We start from the raw sequence: 16206 nt of genomic DNA, 5'->3' as shown, positions 1-16206 counted from the left end.
TTGCAAACTGCTCGTGTGATTTCACACGAGCACTTTGCAACCACTCGTGTGTTTTTACACGAGCAATTAAAAAAAATAAAAAAAAATAATAAAAATGCCTGCTCGTGTGGATTTACACGAGCACAGTGGATGCGCTCGTGTAAATTCACACGAGCAGGCCAACGTGTGATTTTTTTCGTTTTTTTTTTCCGGATTCGTAATCTACATAACAAGAGGATCGTAAAAACGTAAAAATTACCTCCGATCTGTTGACGATTTGCACGGGCTTTGCGAAAGAAAATCGAAAGGTTGAGAGAGTTTTGAGTTTTTTTACTTTTTGTTTTTTGAAAAATGGTAAAAAATGTGCCTGAATGTTTAATTTTGGCTTGCACAAATCATTTCAGTAATTCACAATAAATTTATTGTTCTTATTATTATTATTTTTTTATTGAGAAGTACTATTATTTTTAATAATTCGACTATATGTCGGTAACATGTGTATTTTATTTGTCCAGTTTCTCTTTGCACATGGGCATATTTGGATTTTTTTTTTCTTATATATATTTTTATATTGAAGATCGTGAAAATTGGTAACAAAATTTGAATTATTAATCATATTGAAAGAGTTAATTATTTTATAGAAGAAGTGGCAAAACACAAATTGACAAGGGTGTGTAATAATTAGAGGGGTCGTTTTCAAGCACAGAAGGACGGGGGCCGCCGTATCTAACGTGCGCCTTTTAAACTTCACATTTTTTTTTCCTCACGGCCACAAATACACACAAATCAAACGGTAACAAATACGACCGTTACATATACATACAGAAAAGAACTCTCTCCTCTTAACGGATTCCACAGAGTGACAGAACCGTCTCGAAACCGTCCCGTTCGTTTTGGCCCCCCCCACATCAAAATTCCAACACGTGGCAGCTTCTGCATGGCTCGTTCTGACTATAGATTGTTGTTAGTTCACAATTCACCCCCACTCCGATTTTGTACGTATATATATTGTAATTGTCTATTTATTTATTTTTCTTTTTTGATTAAAAAAAATGCAACCAATTTCGATTTATTTCACCTGATATAATTTGTATACTATTATAAACCTATTTTCAGGAAAATTTGTCGTTGTGTTTCTACAGATGTATAAGCAATGAGGTGAAAATAAAATTATGATGTGAATTTCAATTATTATTATTTATTTATTTTATTTTATAAGGTGGTCCCTAGCTAAATTGAGTATTATTATTTTTCAATCAAACGTCACAAATGCCAGCTTTATTCCACGTGATAATTTTTGTTATTTATTTATTTATTTTCAACATAGGCCCCCCATGAATCTGGGCCTCAATAAATATAAAAATAAAGGAAAGAGAAAATAAATGGGCTTGAACAGGCCCATGATTAATTAAAAGTGCTGTGCTTTTACAGTTTATGTTTTGTAAATTACTATTAATTAAACATAATAATTAAAAGAACCTGTACTTAATACGTCCAAATTCATAGAAGAATCAAGATAATTAATCTCGAGCAACTCAATTTTACACTTCCCAAAGTAATTTTATTTTGACTGGTAGTTGTTTTTTTTTACCCTCTGTGGATTATTCTTCTACTTTTTTTTTTCCTTTCCCCAATATATACCTTTCATGTTATTTAACTAAATTAATAATAATAATAATAATAATAATAATAATAATAATAATAATAAATAAATAAATAAATAAAATTAATTATGATATGAGTTACGTCCAGTTCAACTCAATTCATTAGTTAATGACAGCTGAAAAAGGAATAGTTGTACACATAAGTACAATCCATTATTAAATTTGTAAAATGTCTTGGTCTAGAAAAAAATCAGAGTTACAGATTTGGAAGCACATACATACTATTGATGGTTGACCAAAGTACAATGACTACATTAAACAATTAATGGGTACCTAAATGAGTAATTGAGAATTAAAATTAAGCCAATAATTTTTTTGTAATTTTATCATACCTTAATGGTTTGCTATATATAAAATTGCGGAAATTTTTATTGAGGGTATAATGGGAATTTCTTATTTTTCACCTCTAGCCAATCACAAATTAAATTTATGAAAAGGAAAAGGAAATTATATGGGGGTAAAAGAGGAAAGAGAGAAATAAAAATCGGACCGTTGGTGGAGTTTTAGGATTGAAGTGGGACCCACAACAGTAAAGCCCCCACAGCACGACAGCAAACCCCACAAAGAAACAGATGATTAGCCATCACATGGTCTTGCTGTCTTTATTTGGTCCCACTTTCTCTCTCTAACCTAACCCTTGTTTCTCTCTCCTTGTTGGCCGGATTTTGATTTTATTCGGACATGATCACTCACGAGTTGCAAACATGAGTTGTAGTTGTTGCATTCAATTCCAATTTTCAATTATTTCGAATTCCAAATATTCATTTATTAATTAATTAGCACTTTCACGAAACCATGCAATTATTTCATTAAAAAATGTAAAAGAATATAGATCCTTGAGTTATGGTCATGTCTCATGATATAAGTTTGATTACATTTTTTTTTTGATTTAGGAGATGCAATATTAATTAAGTGCATCGTCCATGCTATGTTTGGCCCCATTATAAGTTTTTTATTTTCATCATTTTGTTTTAAAAATAATATCTTAACAAAAGAATTTGGATAATAAAGTAATATTTTATTTGTATTTTGTTAAGAGACAATAATTTACACTGTAATTAACATTTAAATCATGTCATTAGGTGTCGGAATAAATTTATTTCGAAATAAAATATTTGAATCAATTACTGTACAAGTTAAATCATCATATAGCAGAGTTGTTCAAGCTATTGCAATTTATTTGTTAATCTATTATTTTATAACCAATTATATAAATAAATAAATAATTATTATAAAAAAAAAAAAAAAGAGAGATAATAAAACACTACAAGAATTATATTCCAAAAGTACCCTCGGCTTATCCACAAATCCTCAAGTTGCCCCTCCCTCTCCCTCACCCTTAAAAAGGTCACTCCCATAAGCTAGAGAACACACACCACATTCAGCTCAGCTGCAACACAGAAACCCTAAGAAATTCAAAAAAGTAAGAGAGAGAGAGAGAGACAACCACCTTTTATCTTTCTAGAGAGAGAAAGCAAAAGATGACGAAGGAAGTTGGTGAAGAGGTGGCGGCGCCTAAGGACTACGTGGACCCGCCGCCGGTGCCGTTTCTAGGCATCGGTGAGCTGAAGCTGTGGTCCTTCTACAGAGCACTCATCGCCGAGTTCATCGCCACCCTCCTCTTTCTCTACGTCACCGTCGCCACCGTCATCGGCCACAAGAAGCTCAGCGAACTCGACCAGTGCAACGGCGTCGGCCTCCTCGGCATCGCCTGGGCTTTCGGCGGCATGATCTTCATCCTCGTCTACTGCACCGCCGGAATCTCAGGTTACATTTGAAACCCTAACATTTTCACTTAATTTTAATTTGTTCTTAAACTCTGTAATTACATTAATTAATTAATTCAGGTGGCCACATCAACCCGGCGGTTACATTCGGGCTGTTTCTGGCGAGGAAGGTGTCGCTGATTAGGGGAATCTCTTACATCATAGCGCAGTCTCTGGGCGCTATTTGCGGCGTGGGGCTGGTGAAAGCCTTCATGAAGAGCGACTACAACCGCTTCGGCGGCGGCGCCAACTCCGTCGCCCATGGTTACAACATCGGCACGGCGGTGGGTGCCGAGATTATCGGCACCTTCGTGCTTGTTTACACAGTCTTCTCCGCCACAGACCCCAAGAGGAGCGCGCGTGACTCTCACGTGCCTGTCCTGGCCCCACTCCCGATAGGGTTTGCAGTATTCATGGTCCACTTGGCCACCATCCCCATCACCGGCACCGGCATCAACCCTGCTCGGAGCTTCGGAGCTGCCGTCATCTACAACAACCAGAAGATTTGGGATGATCATGTAAGTAATTGTCTTAATTACCATTAAATTAACCACCAGATCAGTTTAATTTCTAATTTAATTAGCACATGATGATGTAATTAAATAATATTAAAATTAATATATAATTGATTGATTTTGCAGTGGATATTCTGGGTGGGACCAATGGCCGGAGCAATAGCGGCGGCGATATACCACCAGTTTGTACTGAGGGCCGGAGCTATCAAGGCGTTGGGATCGTTCAGGAGCAATCCGACCAACTAAGAAGAATTTCTCAGAAATGAATTTAAACTCTGTACCTTTTTTAATTAGTTTTTCATTCTTGTTTTTACTATTATTATTATTAATCTTTTTTTTTTTAAAATTATTTATGTTTAATTAATATGTAATGAGAGAGAGATTATTACTGTTGTTAATTAAGTACGAGCTATTGTTTTTCTCTTTCTATTTAGTTTTGTTTGTAGCTTTGGTTGTGTATGAATTTTGGACATTGCGACAAAAAGTAGTGCTGCTTTTGCTTTTGTGTTGTTTCTTTCATTTCTCTCTGGACTTCTGGTAGTTTCTTAATCTTTTGACCAATTTGCCCTTCAACATAGGAAGCTATTTACCTAAATGCCACTCTAAATAATTTCATTAATGAAAATGACTTGACCTGTATTATTGGCCCCCTGCAAATTTCTTGTGGACCAATTCATTACTATCAAAATATATCAACGTCAAGTATTGTTTTGTATAATTGTGGGAGATTGAATTTGTTCACCATTTTAAATTCACTATTTTGTTACGGGACTGAATTTGAACCGTCGATCTAGATATATAATTATATATACACACCCATCTGTATGTGTTTGTGCTTAACTAATCAGATTTACGATCGGAATTCATCAAATGAAATAACTAGATGTAGCATCTACTTCTCGTTGTGGAGAGTCGGGATTTCAAGAATCCAATTCAGTTAAACCTCTATAAATTATTACAGTCTGGACTAGGGAGATTCTATTAATTTAGCGAGTTATTAAATTATCTAGTTAATAATTTAGCATGTTTTTACCGAACCGGGACCAAGAGAAACTATTATTTAATCGAGTATTAAATTACCGATATTACACTGTATATACTTCAATCTAATCTAGATTGTATTATTTTCATGGTCAGATTTATAACTTATGTGCTCCATTTTAAATTAGTGTTGTAAGTTTAAAACCCTCAAATCCTTTATTTAAAACTAAGGTGGTGTTTGCAAATGATTATTTAAAAGTAGAAGATAGTGATTATGAGTTAAGTCAGTTTCAAGTGCTTATTTCTAAAAGTTGGGGGTGTTTGCAATTATTCCGGAAAATGAACTTATGAGAAAAAAACAGGGTTATGAGTGCTTTTAGAAAAATAGCTTAAAGCAAATTATTTTAAGAAAAGTAAAAGGAAAAGTTAATTTTGCAAAAAACTTATGATCACTTTCAAAAAGCTTTTCAAACACCACCTAAATCCATCAAATACCTATAGCAAATTTATTTCTTTATGTGGAACCTACCATAATGTAATTAAAGAAAATTCCCAATAGTTTCCTGTAATTAGAATGAAAATAAAAAAAATATAAACTACTAGATGAGAAATTATTCATTGTCAAAATTTTGTTTGAGCTTCATTCATCAACTTAACATGAAAATTTAAAATATAAAAAATAATAAATAAACTATATACACCAAGCTCAACCTTTAAAATTTGATTAAAAAAATAAATAACATTGGATAATAATATATTTAAACTTCATTAATTTTTTTACAGCCTAACTACGATTGGATTCCCAGTAATAATAATAGAAAATGTAATCGCAATTACAGATCTATAATAATATAATTCTGAACAGTATCTTAGTGCTGTTTGTTGCGACCTGGGTTTTTCCAGTAAGGGATAATATAATTATATATTAATTAATTAATTAAATAGATATTATTAATAATACGTTCGTTAAGATCCACACATTTGTCATGTAAATTATATCTTAGTAGCGTGTTTATTAATTAAACTGGTTAATTTAATTCTGACTTGAAATCCGTAAAATCTGGAAAGATCTGTGAATATAATTTTGGTTTCAAGAGTGACAGATGCTTTATCCACTTTTGACCTTTGATTAGCCAATAGGAGCCTGAGAGTAGGGATAGAAAAAGCAGGGACAAAAAGGTAAATAGACATGATCAAAGATGGGGTGGGATTATAACCACTCTGGAATTTGCTTGTTTATCATGTGGTTGTGGTGGTGTTGTTGTGTAGGTGGAAAGATACTGTGACCTCACATGAATAGGATGCTGAATTTGGTATTGTCCAGAAAGTTTTTTTGTTTTCTTTTTTCTTTTTATCCATTTTGAGGTACTCTCAAGTGTTTAATTTATTTCACTTTAATGGTGGTTATGCTTTCCAATTTCAAAATAAGATTTCGCAAAAAAATAAAATAATTGAGATCTTGTAGTATCACTAATTCTTGAATCGCTTAAGAAACTCGTATACTATAGCATGCGTTTTTTTTTTTTTTTTTTTTTTTTGGTGCTAAAAATCGCTCAAATGTTCAAATCTTTTGCACTACTATTTTGTATAACTATTTTTTGAATCGTCAAAAAATCACAAAAAATTGTATAATATATATAGCGTACCTTTCTGCTGAAAATTGCTGAAATGTTCATTTTTTTTAATATATTTAGAAAAGAAACTCAAATGTGTACTATAAAAGATGTTTATCCTCGAGCCCGATTGAAATTTGGGCCTCAGGCCCAAAGTTAGTAGTTTAATTGAAACGAGCCCGTATAGAATTTGGGCTTTAGATTATTAGCCCAAAGTTGGTAGTTTAATTTAAATGAGCCCGATTGAAATTTGGGCCTCAGATTAAGAGCCCAAAGTTAGTAGTTTAAGTGCAGCGAGGCCCATTGTTAAAAACCTCTAGAACTAAATTGTCATTACTAATAGTTTAATACATCGTTAAAAAGGTAATTATGCTAATATAATAATTAATAATAGTCCAAATTACTTCTATTTCAGCATTTTCTCCGCACAGAAGAATCTCAGCTGAACCATCACAGTGGAGAAATGATCGTCTGCGTCGCCGTCGTAGGCCACCAGGTGCGCCTCCTCTCCCCTCCTCATTTTCACGTTTCTCAATCTGAATTCATCAGTTTCGTACGATTTGCCTGAGTAATTTAATCTTGAAAAACGTAATTGGAGTAAATTTTTGGTTGATTTCGTGTGATTGGCAGAACAATCCGCTATACATACAGAGTTTTACAGAGGCAGACGATGCGCTCAAGCTTCATCACATTGTTCATTGCTCTCTCGACGTTGTTGATGAAAGAGGTGACTTTCGTTTATTAGATCCTTTTAGTTTTTTTTTTTCTAATTGCGCGAGTGAATTTTGGTAGATTGCACAGATTGGTTGAAGACCTAACAAAATCACGATTCTTTGTTTATTCATGAACTGTATGTAAGCTGTGTATCAAGGACAAATAATTCAATTAGATTGCCTTTGAAACCCTAAACAATTACATACAGAATCATCATATTGTGCAGTACATGGATCTATAATGATATTGTGATGGAAGGAAGGTGATAAATGAAAGGCTGTAGTCAGAAGTTCAGGCTCGTTAAATTTTGAGATGTTTAGAGGAGGATATTAGGCACACTGATTATCCAAATCGGTTGAATTTCTTTATAGCGAGATACTTAGGAAAACGTTGAAATGGATTTTGAACCTCTGTAATTTCATAACCCTTGAACATTATTTCACTTATTGTGTGTGTTCGATTGAAATTGTACTCGTTTAGAATTTTGCCATGATCTTGTACCTGTATGATTGCTGAATGAATTTTTGTTCTTTTTGGCTCTTCGTTTCATCAGTGAACAACCCAAAGAAGTCCGGTCCAACACTAAATGAGACGTTTCTTGGTTTGCTATATCCAACTGAAAACTACAAAGTGTAAGCACGAAGAGTTTTCTCTCTTGTAACTTGGGTTGAAAAAGGAAAATTTTGCAAGTACGATGTGGTACTCATGGTCTAATATGCTTACAGGTATGGGTACTTGACTAATACCAAGGTGAAGTTCATATTGGTTACGACAGATCTTGATGTCCGAGATGCTGATGTGAGAAATGTAAGTGTCACAATTCAGAAATCTTTGTTGAAATTGTTTAACCCATGTTTTGCACATTGGAGAAGTAATCGTATATTTCACTTGTTGCACACCATTTTGTGGTCTCTCTGGCTAAGATACAGAAAATTGTGAACACTAGTTTGTTACTATCTTTAGATTTCTTATTCTGGTTGCTTTGGATCCTAACTTCTAGTCCTGATTGTGCCCGTTTTGCTGATTCACGTATTAACCTTTGGCATTTCCCTCGCTTCATTTGAAAGTTTTCCTGAAAACAATGACACTACATAATACATGTAATCTGGAACTAAATGTGAAACCCAATCACTGAACTTATTTCTTGCTATACATGATTCAGTTCTGACAAGAACTCAAAACTTGTTTCTCGTGTTTCATGCTCTGGAAGATCTTTTCATTGTGTCCTTATTGTATTTTAGCTTTTTGTAAAACCTTCACTGGTCTAAAAGTTTGTTAAATCATTTGGTCACAGCTATTGAAGTGAGCTTAAGTTCGAACAATTTGCTGTCTATGAGTTTTCCAACACTTGCTATTTCGTTGATTCCGGCTCCTATGATTTCTAATTGTGATTGTTATCGGTTAGCTTATATATAACTTTAGATGTTGCTCAGTATCCATAACATGGTAGCTAACATCCTTTCTGTTTTCGGAAAATTACTTCCAGTTTTTCAGGAGGTTCCATTCAGCCTATGTGGATGCAGTTTCAAATCCATTTCACATCCCGGGTAAAAAGATAACTTCCAAGATTTTTGCTGAAAGAGTCAGCACAATTGTCAAGTCCTTCGGTTTAAGCTCAGCAAGCTGAATGTTAAAAAACTCTCGACTCATTTTCTCATACTGGAAGCTCTCTGTTTTTCGCTTCCACTTCCATATGCACTTCACCTTGGAATTATATCTTTATTTTTGGAAGAAATGTAGCTTTCATTTGATATCAGATGCTGAAGATGACTGCAAAATGTATAACTTACTACCAGATTCATAATCAAAAGCTGTGTTTGTATCAGGCATTTTTCTCATGAAAATTGCTCAATGTACGCATTCTTTTTCTATAAGAAATTATGCCACTCGAACGACTTGCCATCTACATGTTCTATTTAGTGAGTATCATCGTGCGTATATCACAATTAGAGTTTCAAACTATTCAAAATCAAACTCACAAACCCTATAACGATAGCATCCAAGAATTCTAGATTTACCAGATGCAAATAAGGATTAGAATAAGAAACATGCTGTCAAACATTTTAACAAGGAATAAGTTTTGGACTTTTAACGTCCACTGCAAGAGCGAAACAAATTAACGTTCTCATATAAACGAAAATGAAACTCCAAAAGATTTAAAAAAAAAAAAAGGAAAAAAAAAGGGAATTGGTAGCCCCATCATTCTGAATGAAATGGCTCGGATTTTTTTCGATAAATCTAGTGCAACATTTTAAGAGAGATAATAGGCAACAACCGATAGATATATGATGCATTAAAATTCATCATCATCCTCCTCAGCTATATGTTTAGCAAGCTCTTGCTCTTGCTGTTGTCTCTCTCTTCTCTTCTCTGCACTCTCCTTCTCCTTGTGCGAGTTAGGTGGAAAACGTAGGGCCCGCACCGCTTCATTGTGCATGTTGAGGCAAAAGGCAATCCTCGAATTAAATGCAATCTGAGGCTCGTTTGTAGAGTAAATATCACCAGTCTCTTTTGATACCATCCAACCATTAGCATGATCTAATGTAGCATCAATTGCACCATCTCTGATTGCTTTGGATACAATACTTTCAGCATCTGCAATGGGGTTTGGAGAATCCAATCTCAGCTTCTTTGCAACATCAACTAGCGAAATCTTCGAGTATGAGATGCTAATGTTGCGTAAGCCAGTCCTGATAACATTATGACGTAGCCTAACGATTAAGTTCTTGGTTCCGTCGGAACTGAAAGTGCTAGCAAACTTCTCAGCCACTGATTTGAAGAGCTCTAAATCTCCAATTCGAACAGCCTGAAAAATCAACACATAATAAATCAGTACCAAATTATTGTGGTATAGTAACTTGATCCCAATGGAGAAAACCAATACATGCCCCGAGAAAATTTCAGGAATTTTTCTATAATTAGATAATGAAATTTCTCAAAATCGTCATTTAGCTTATAGGATCAATCAAAACGTCCAACAGCCCAAATAGAATACACACTGTGTTGTCTAAGAAAGATTGACCAAAAATATAACTGCAAACATAAGCCTTACGTTTACATAAAACATGAGGTTAAATGTGACATAATTGTCGGATTGTCAGTAGATATTAGTAAACTTTGAAATTCTGACTCACATTTGTAAGCTCAAAGTATGGCCTCAGTGCCTTTTCCATCCCTTTCTGCATAAAGACAGTTCTTTCTGGAATCTCGCCAAGCAGGAGGCGGACAATCACAGCCCATTTGTTGCATTGAACGCGGAATCCAAGAGCAGAAATGGGTGCTTTCCTGGCAGCTTGGAGTAGGGAATCCTTAGCATCAGTGTACTCCAACTGAATCGTCCTGATTTTTCCAAGGTAAAACAGGTAGCGACAGAACTACAGAGATACAGACAGGATCAGATAAATAAAAATGATGCCAAGAACCAAAACAAAGAAACGGTACTAATTATATTTAATATACAAAAAAAATGCAAGAGGAAAGAAGATAATAACTGATACATGCTTGCAATAAACCTACAGGAAGCAGTTTGCTATTGTTTCCATTTCCTCCACCAAAGAAAAGTCAATGGCTATGCTTAGAGTATACTCAGTTTCCTTCACTTTCAGAATCTTACCATCGAAATAATTCTACACAGTATACTCAGTTTGTACATAAATTCAAAATTCAGAATTAGCATAAGATGTGCTCAAAGTTATCTTCAACTTCGCCATTACATTACACGACCCTTTTCAATTTCTCATCTCTAACTACATAGATGTATTGTTTTTGGTTAGGTTATCCTGGACAAACAAAAAAATTGCAATTCATATTACTACGGATTCCTCTTTGTATCAAACTCCATTTGATACTCCAGTCCAACTAATGATTTCTAATAACACAATGAAAGCATAAAATTCTCTGTTCCAACATTGCAAGCATAAATTAATGGGAAATTTTTTAGAGATTTGCCTGCTGGTTTGAGTGCGCTTCAAAACGAGGAGCCTTTGATCTCAGTTTCTCAGCTTGATCATACAAGTTGTAGTGGAGGTAATTCCTCAACAGTAAGTTGAGAAGAGTTTCCTGCATTATATCAAGCATGCAATTAATTACACAAACGACAACCAAGATGATAAACTAACTGAATCTCCGATAACAAACAAACCTGCCCCAACTCGTCATGGCGCAGAGTTGCAGTTCGGTGCAAAGCAAGAAGATTACTGTCAAGAAAAACTATTCTCCATTAAATAAATGTAAAGCACAACAGCACGGTAAGCAGAGGAAATTAGATCAAACTAATCACCATTAAGAAAAATACTCAAACTGACATTGAGATAAGCATACCCTCGAATTTCAGCAAGGTCGCCAGTCATTTCATAGCTTAAAGAGTAGTAAAAGTAGAGCCTGGATGCTAGTACATCAACAGTTCTTCTATTCAGGTTCCTGAGACGAGCAATGCTCGCGGAAGAGCAAGCTTTAGCCTGAAAATAAATAAGAATCATAAATAGATTACCAAATGTTAAGACATCACTTAAGATGGGAAGCCCCATAGTCCATAGATGTTTGATCATATATAACAATACCTCGCTGTATCTCTTCTGATCAATCAAGAATATTAGAACCACCAAATAGCAGAAGATCTCAAGCTCGGGCAAGGAGTGCTTTGTGGGAGCAGGAGTACCAGATGTTGCGCTATCAACATCCATATCATGCCCATCCTCCTACAAGCATCATGCATCTCGTATAACAATGGTTTATCCATACATTAAAATTCCATTCACCTTCTACATCATCTTAATGATTGCAAAATCAATAGCTAAACAATTAACTGAATTCCCCAGGCAAGACTGACTATACCATTCCCAAACAAGTCAATCTTGTGGAACTTATCGATGACGAAATATACCTAGTGATGGTTTTGTAATTTTTTAAAGTAACACATCAGAAGTTGACATTCATTAGAACAGAAAAATACATATGCAGAACCATAACCTGACGTGAACCAGAAAAAAAACTAGCTCAGATACTGTGAGTTTGAGGCATAAATTAATCCACTTCATTAACATCAAACCTTGTTCACCCACAAAATAAGCAATTAAGGAAACCATCTTTTATAAGGCAATTGCCTACATTCTAGCTAGTTGACAGTCAACTGTGATGGCATGTGAGTTCGGTCAGGTCATACAAAAAAAATCGAGTAGCTTGACTTAATACCAATGTAATCATTTACCTCAATGCAACAATTCACTCAAAAGTGCAACTTCTTACCTTAGGAACATACGAAGACAAGCGCGAATGCACCTCAGATCCAGGCACAAGTGCAAAACTGAGAAATGCAGAAAGCACAGAAGCATTGAGATTCTTTCTCAGCTGAATCGTCCACCGAATAGCCCTCACAATCCTTCGGACCTCCCGAGAGTAAGCTCCCGTCTCAATCAGTGCAGCAATATCCTTCAAATCTAATATAAACAACCAAAAAAACTAGAGTCAAGTCGGATCTAGGGTTTCACTGAGGAAAACAACACAAAAAAAAAACCAGAACTACTCTAAATTAAACTTTTATAACCGAAAAAATCTTCAATAATTCAAACTTTTCAATAGTAGCTATAACTGTACATAATTCATTTCCTACTTTTCTCCTTTGAAATCAATCGAATTAAAAAAACCTTTACATAAGTTCTTCTTCACTAAATATACAACGGAATAATACATCTCTTAGAATCTAACAATCAAACCAAAAACGAACGCAAATAGATTGAACACTTACACTGAAGAGTGGATGGAGAAGGGGGTGCGACTGAATCGGAGGGGGTAGGCTGCTGCTGCTGCTCCTTCATCTCAACGTCTTGAGTCATTTTCGCCAAAATCTGAGAAATCAACGTCAGTAAAATCGACGCATAAAACAAAGAAATAAAAGCCGGAAACTCCATTTTCGTTCCTCTATTCTCTCAGATTAACTCATTTTGTTACCTATTATTCTCGAATTGAAATTTGATCTGGACCGATGTGAAAAAGCTACTACTAGGTTTTGATTACTTTCTTTGGCTACACGTTAGAGGATAAAAATGAATATCTTCCTAAATTGAAAAGAACAAAAGAAAATTGAACAGCAGATAAAGCAAGAAGATGAGAGAGTAAAGGCGAAGAAGAATCCGAACCTGAGATTCGATGATTTTGGTGTGCGAATTTTGAAGAGAAACTCTGGAGCTGAAGGGCTTGTTTGCTTGCTTTTGGGGGTTTTTTCTCAAACTAAAGCAGAAAAGAAAGGACTCGTTGCCCGTATTCAAGCGATGGGGTCAATTTGGTCATTTTAGCGAGTTTCTTATGCACTACTCCATACCTTTCACAATTTCTACAAATATCTCATTTGTTCTAAATAAATGAAAAATATTAATTATATTGTTATAGAAATTCGGTTAAAATCGGGCAGATCGTATCGGATTTAAAACTTTTGAAAATTTTCTAATTTTTTGAAAAGTAAAACTAATTTCGATTCCGTTTCAAAAACATCTCAACAATCGAAAATCGAAATTTCATAAATTGGAATGAAGAAAATTGTTCTAAAATTAAAAAAATTCAGATCATAATCAACGGAATTCCGGAATTCTATTTCTTTCACACATGTATATTATAAAATATATCATGATATTGATATTATAAATTGCAACTTTTTTTCACCTACATTATCAACATTTCAAATTAATAATAATTTTCTTGATATACTCCAAACATCACAAAATTCATTCAACAAACTTTCAAGAATCATTCAAGTTTGCCACAATCAAAATCAGACATCTTCAACAAAAAAGCAGCCAAGAATCTAGGCACCAACTTATCTCTCAAAAAGCTAATCAAAACCCCATCACTCTGCTGCACAAACCCCACCAAATATGCTACACTGACAACCTTAACACTTCTCCATCTCCTCTCTTTACCATACTTCTTCAACCCCATAACAATCCTCTCGTATTCCTCGATTTGTCCTTCGCCGTTTCCGTGGGCCCCACAAACACTCGATTCTCCTTTAAAAGCTTCGCCTAAAACCCTAGCTAAAACGACCGCATCCTCTAGAGCCAAACAACCGCCTTGTCCAATATCTGGTGTCATTGGATGTAGCGCATCACCTGCTATACATACGGTGTCTTTACTTATATTTCCACGCAGCAACTCCCATGGATGTCTGAATTTTAACTCGGACCATATCATTTTGTCTGAATCGGTTTTTTCGAAAACAGCCCTTATTTCGTCGGAAACGTTTCCGAGCTTACTCAGCACGAATTGCTTCATTTTCGCAACATCTTTTTCTATCCCTTCTTCTACATTAAAAAAAACTCATCACTTCATGTAAGAAAACCACAAAAAAAAAAAATTTTGATTTTTTTTTAATACTACCTTGTGGGGAGGGTATATACGTAAAAAACCAATAGACACCATGGTCATCGCACGGAGTGACACCAAATCTAACACCATTTCCGAAGAATTGAAGGAACTTAGGCTCAAAACCATGGCCTTCTTTACAATATACATAGCCTCGAATTGATGCTCGCCCGACCAATGACGGCTTACTAAAGCCTAGATATTTTGCCACGACCGAGTTTACTCCATCACAACCAATCAAAACCTTACATACAAGAGAACTGGTCAGTTATGTTATAGATACAATCTATAGACGCACCAATATAAACGATGGCTTATTCATCACCTTAGTTTTGAGAATAGTTCCGTCGGACAGATGAATTAGCTTGAGAAAACCGGAATCTTGGATATGTACAACTTTGGAGGAATATCTAATGGTTCCTGGAGGAAGCTCATTACTTAGGGTTTCAATCAGCACTTTCCTATTAATTCGTCGTACTTCATGACCACCACTGCAAATAACAAAATTACGCCAACATCCCAAAATAGAAAAATAAAAAATAAAACAAAAAACAAAAAATCCCAATGGGGATATTTACGAAACTCACTCAAAAGACAGTTCTGCAGTTGGTAATCCCGATACGACCGATGTACTAACTAGTCTACAAAAACGAGTATCGTAAATGTAAGAGCCACGACAGAGTAATATATAAATTTTGGTTCCCAAGACAAGATTAGACACGATAATAATTCAATAAAAAACATGCGTAGATGGTAACATAATATTTGGGTGTCGACCCAGGAAAGTTATTGGGGATAACAAACATCAAACAAAGTCCTATTATATAGTTAATCATGACTAATCTCCCCAACCAACCAAACGAGGTCTTAGTAATCAATGCAGAAATATTGAGGAGGAAAATAGGAAGGTACCTAGTGAGGTGTTGGTGATTTTGACGAAGAATATCGGAAACGGCAACGGCATCTAATGCATTCCAAGCATTAGTCCACAATGCGAAAGCAAAGCCGTAAGTCCTCAAAGTATCTGATGACTCTAATACCAAGCTTCCAATTCCCAATCTATATTAAAATGAAATGAAATGAAATTTTATTTACTTAGAATATTCTAAGTAAGAAAGTTACCTGTAGAGTCCTAAGGAGGTAGTGAGGCCAGAAATTCCAGCACCAACAATAATTATGTCTTGTACAACTTCTTCCATCACCATTCTAGAATTTATATATATACCCCTACGGAATCAGAATTATGGAATATAAATCAGCATGAATTCAAACACAAGTTTAGAAAAAGAAATAAGAAAATACCTTTTCCGTTTATATTTTGACAGAGAAGAGGCAACTGCATTTTCATTTACTGGTTTCTTACTCTGAAACTTCAAGTATGATTGGTGCTTGCTTCCCCTGATGTGGCAGCGTAGCAATCTGCCACGTGTCTTGAGTACATAGCAGCTGGGAAAATCTTGTGGTCCAAATAAATTATACAGGAAAGAAGACAAAAGGAGGAGAAGAATTTCATTTCGTGCTTGTGGGCTTATTATTGTTTATAAATTAAAACTTATAAGTTATAATTATAAATAAATTATTATTTGAAATTAGTTGAGCTCAAATAAATATGCACACACCC

At 34.9% G+C, this 16206-nt stretch overlaps 4 protein-coding genes across 6 annotated transcripts; 2 read left to right on the top strand and 2 right to left on the bottom strand.

Moving 5' to 3' along the window:
- The first annotated feature begins 2931 nt into the window (after nucleotides 1-2931).
- On the top strand, nucleotides 2932-4427 carry LOC148772021 (putative aquaporin PIP2-8). Its single transcript, XM_088821895.1, has 3 exons — nucleotides 2932-3410; nucleotides 3491-3927; nucleotides 4051-4427. The coding sequence occupies exons 1-3, from the start codon at nucleotides 3125-3127 to the stop codon at nucleotides 4168-4170; spliced, it is 843 nt and encodes a 280-aa protein (XP_088678021.1). The 5' UTR covers nucleotides 2932-3124; the 3' UTR covers nucleotides 4171-4427.
- A 2409-nt stretch (nucleotides 4428-6836) lies between these two features.
- Nucleotides 6837-9057, top strand: LOC105957782 (SNARE-like superfamily protein). The gene is made up of 5 exons (XM_012981743.2): nucleotides 6837-7014; nucleotides 7149-7245; nucleotides 7786-7864; nucleotides 7958-8039; nucleotides 8719-9057. Exons 1-5 carry the CDS (start codon nucleotides 6982-6984, stop codon nucleotides 8857-8859), a joined length of 432 nt encoding a protein of 143 aa, XP_012837197.1. The 5' UTR covers nucleotides 6837-6981; the 3' UTR covers nucleotides 8860-9057.
- A 188-nt stretch (nucleotides 9058-9245) lies between these two features.
- On the bottom strand, nucleotides 9246-13816 carry LOC105957781 (putative 26S proteasome non-ATPase regulatory subunit 3). Of its 2 annotated transcripts, XM_012981742.2 has the most exons (10): nucleotides 13367-13500; nucleotides 13179-13253; nucleotides 12976-13075; nucleotides 12477-12667; nucleotides 11792-11929; nucleotides 11553-11689; nucleotides 11374-11428; nucleotides 11181-11291; nucleotides 10367-10606; nucleotides 9246-10038 (listed from the first exon to the last, which is right to left on the bottom strand). In XM_012981742.2, the coding sequence occupies exons 3-10, from the start codon at nucleotides 13061-13063 to the stop codon at nucleotides 9526-9528; spliced, it is 1473 nt and encodes a 490-aa protein (XP_012837196.1). In that variant the 5' UTR covers nucleotides 13064-13075; nucleotides 13179-13253; nucleotides 13367-13500; the 3' UTR covers nucleotides 9246-9525. The 2 variants fall into 2 exon arrangements, with proteins under 2 accessions (XP_012837196.1, XP_012837194.1); XM_012981740.2 differs by lacking the exon at nucleotides 13179-13253 and having other exon boundaries at nucleotides 13367-13816.
- Nucleotides 13817-13907: 91 nt separating this feature from the next.
- Nucleotides 13908-15990, bottom strand: LOC105957452 (monooxygenase 2). Of its 2 annotated transcripts, none has more exons than XM_088821944.1 (7): nucleotides 15888-15990; nucleotides 15708-15812; nucleotides 15498-15629; nucleotides 15173-15226; nucleotides 14911-15076; nucleotides 14601-14829; nucleotides 13908-14524 (listed from the first exon to the last, which is right to left on the bottom strand). In XM_088821944.1, the coding sequence occupies exons 2-7, from the start codon at nucleotides 15788-15790 to the stop codon at nucleotides 13971-13973; spliced, it is 1218 nt and encodes a 405-aa protein (XP_088678070.1). In that variant the 5' UTR covers nucleotides 15791-15812; nucleotides 15888-15990; the 3' UTR covers nucleotides 13908-13970. The 2 variants fall into 2 exon arrangements, with proteins under 2 accessions (XP_088678070.1, XP_088678064.1); XM_088821938.1 differs by having other exon boundaries at nucleotides 15498-15644; nucleotides 15888-15989.
- Between the last annotated feature and the right edge of the window lie 216 nt (nucleotides 15991-16206).

The sequence above is a fragment of the Erythranthe guttata genome, chromosome 2 (genome assembly GCF_056151865.1).
Source record: "Erythranthe guttata isolate IM_541 chromosome 2, IM_541, whole genome shotgun sequence".
Lineage (NCBI taxonomy): Eukaryota > Viridiplantae > Streptophyta > Magnoliopsida > Lamiales > Phrymaceae > Erythranthe > Erythranthe guttata.
Note: the sequence above shows the minus strand (reverse complement) of the source record. Positions and strands in the feature narration are given on the sequence as shown.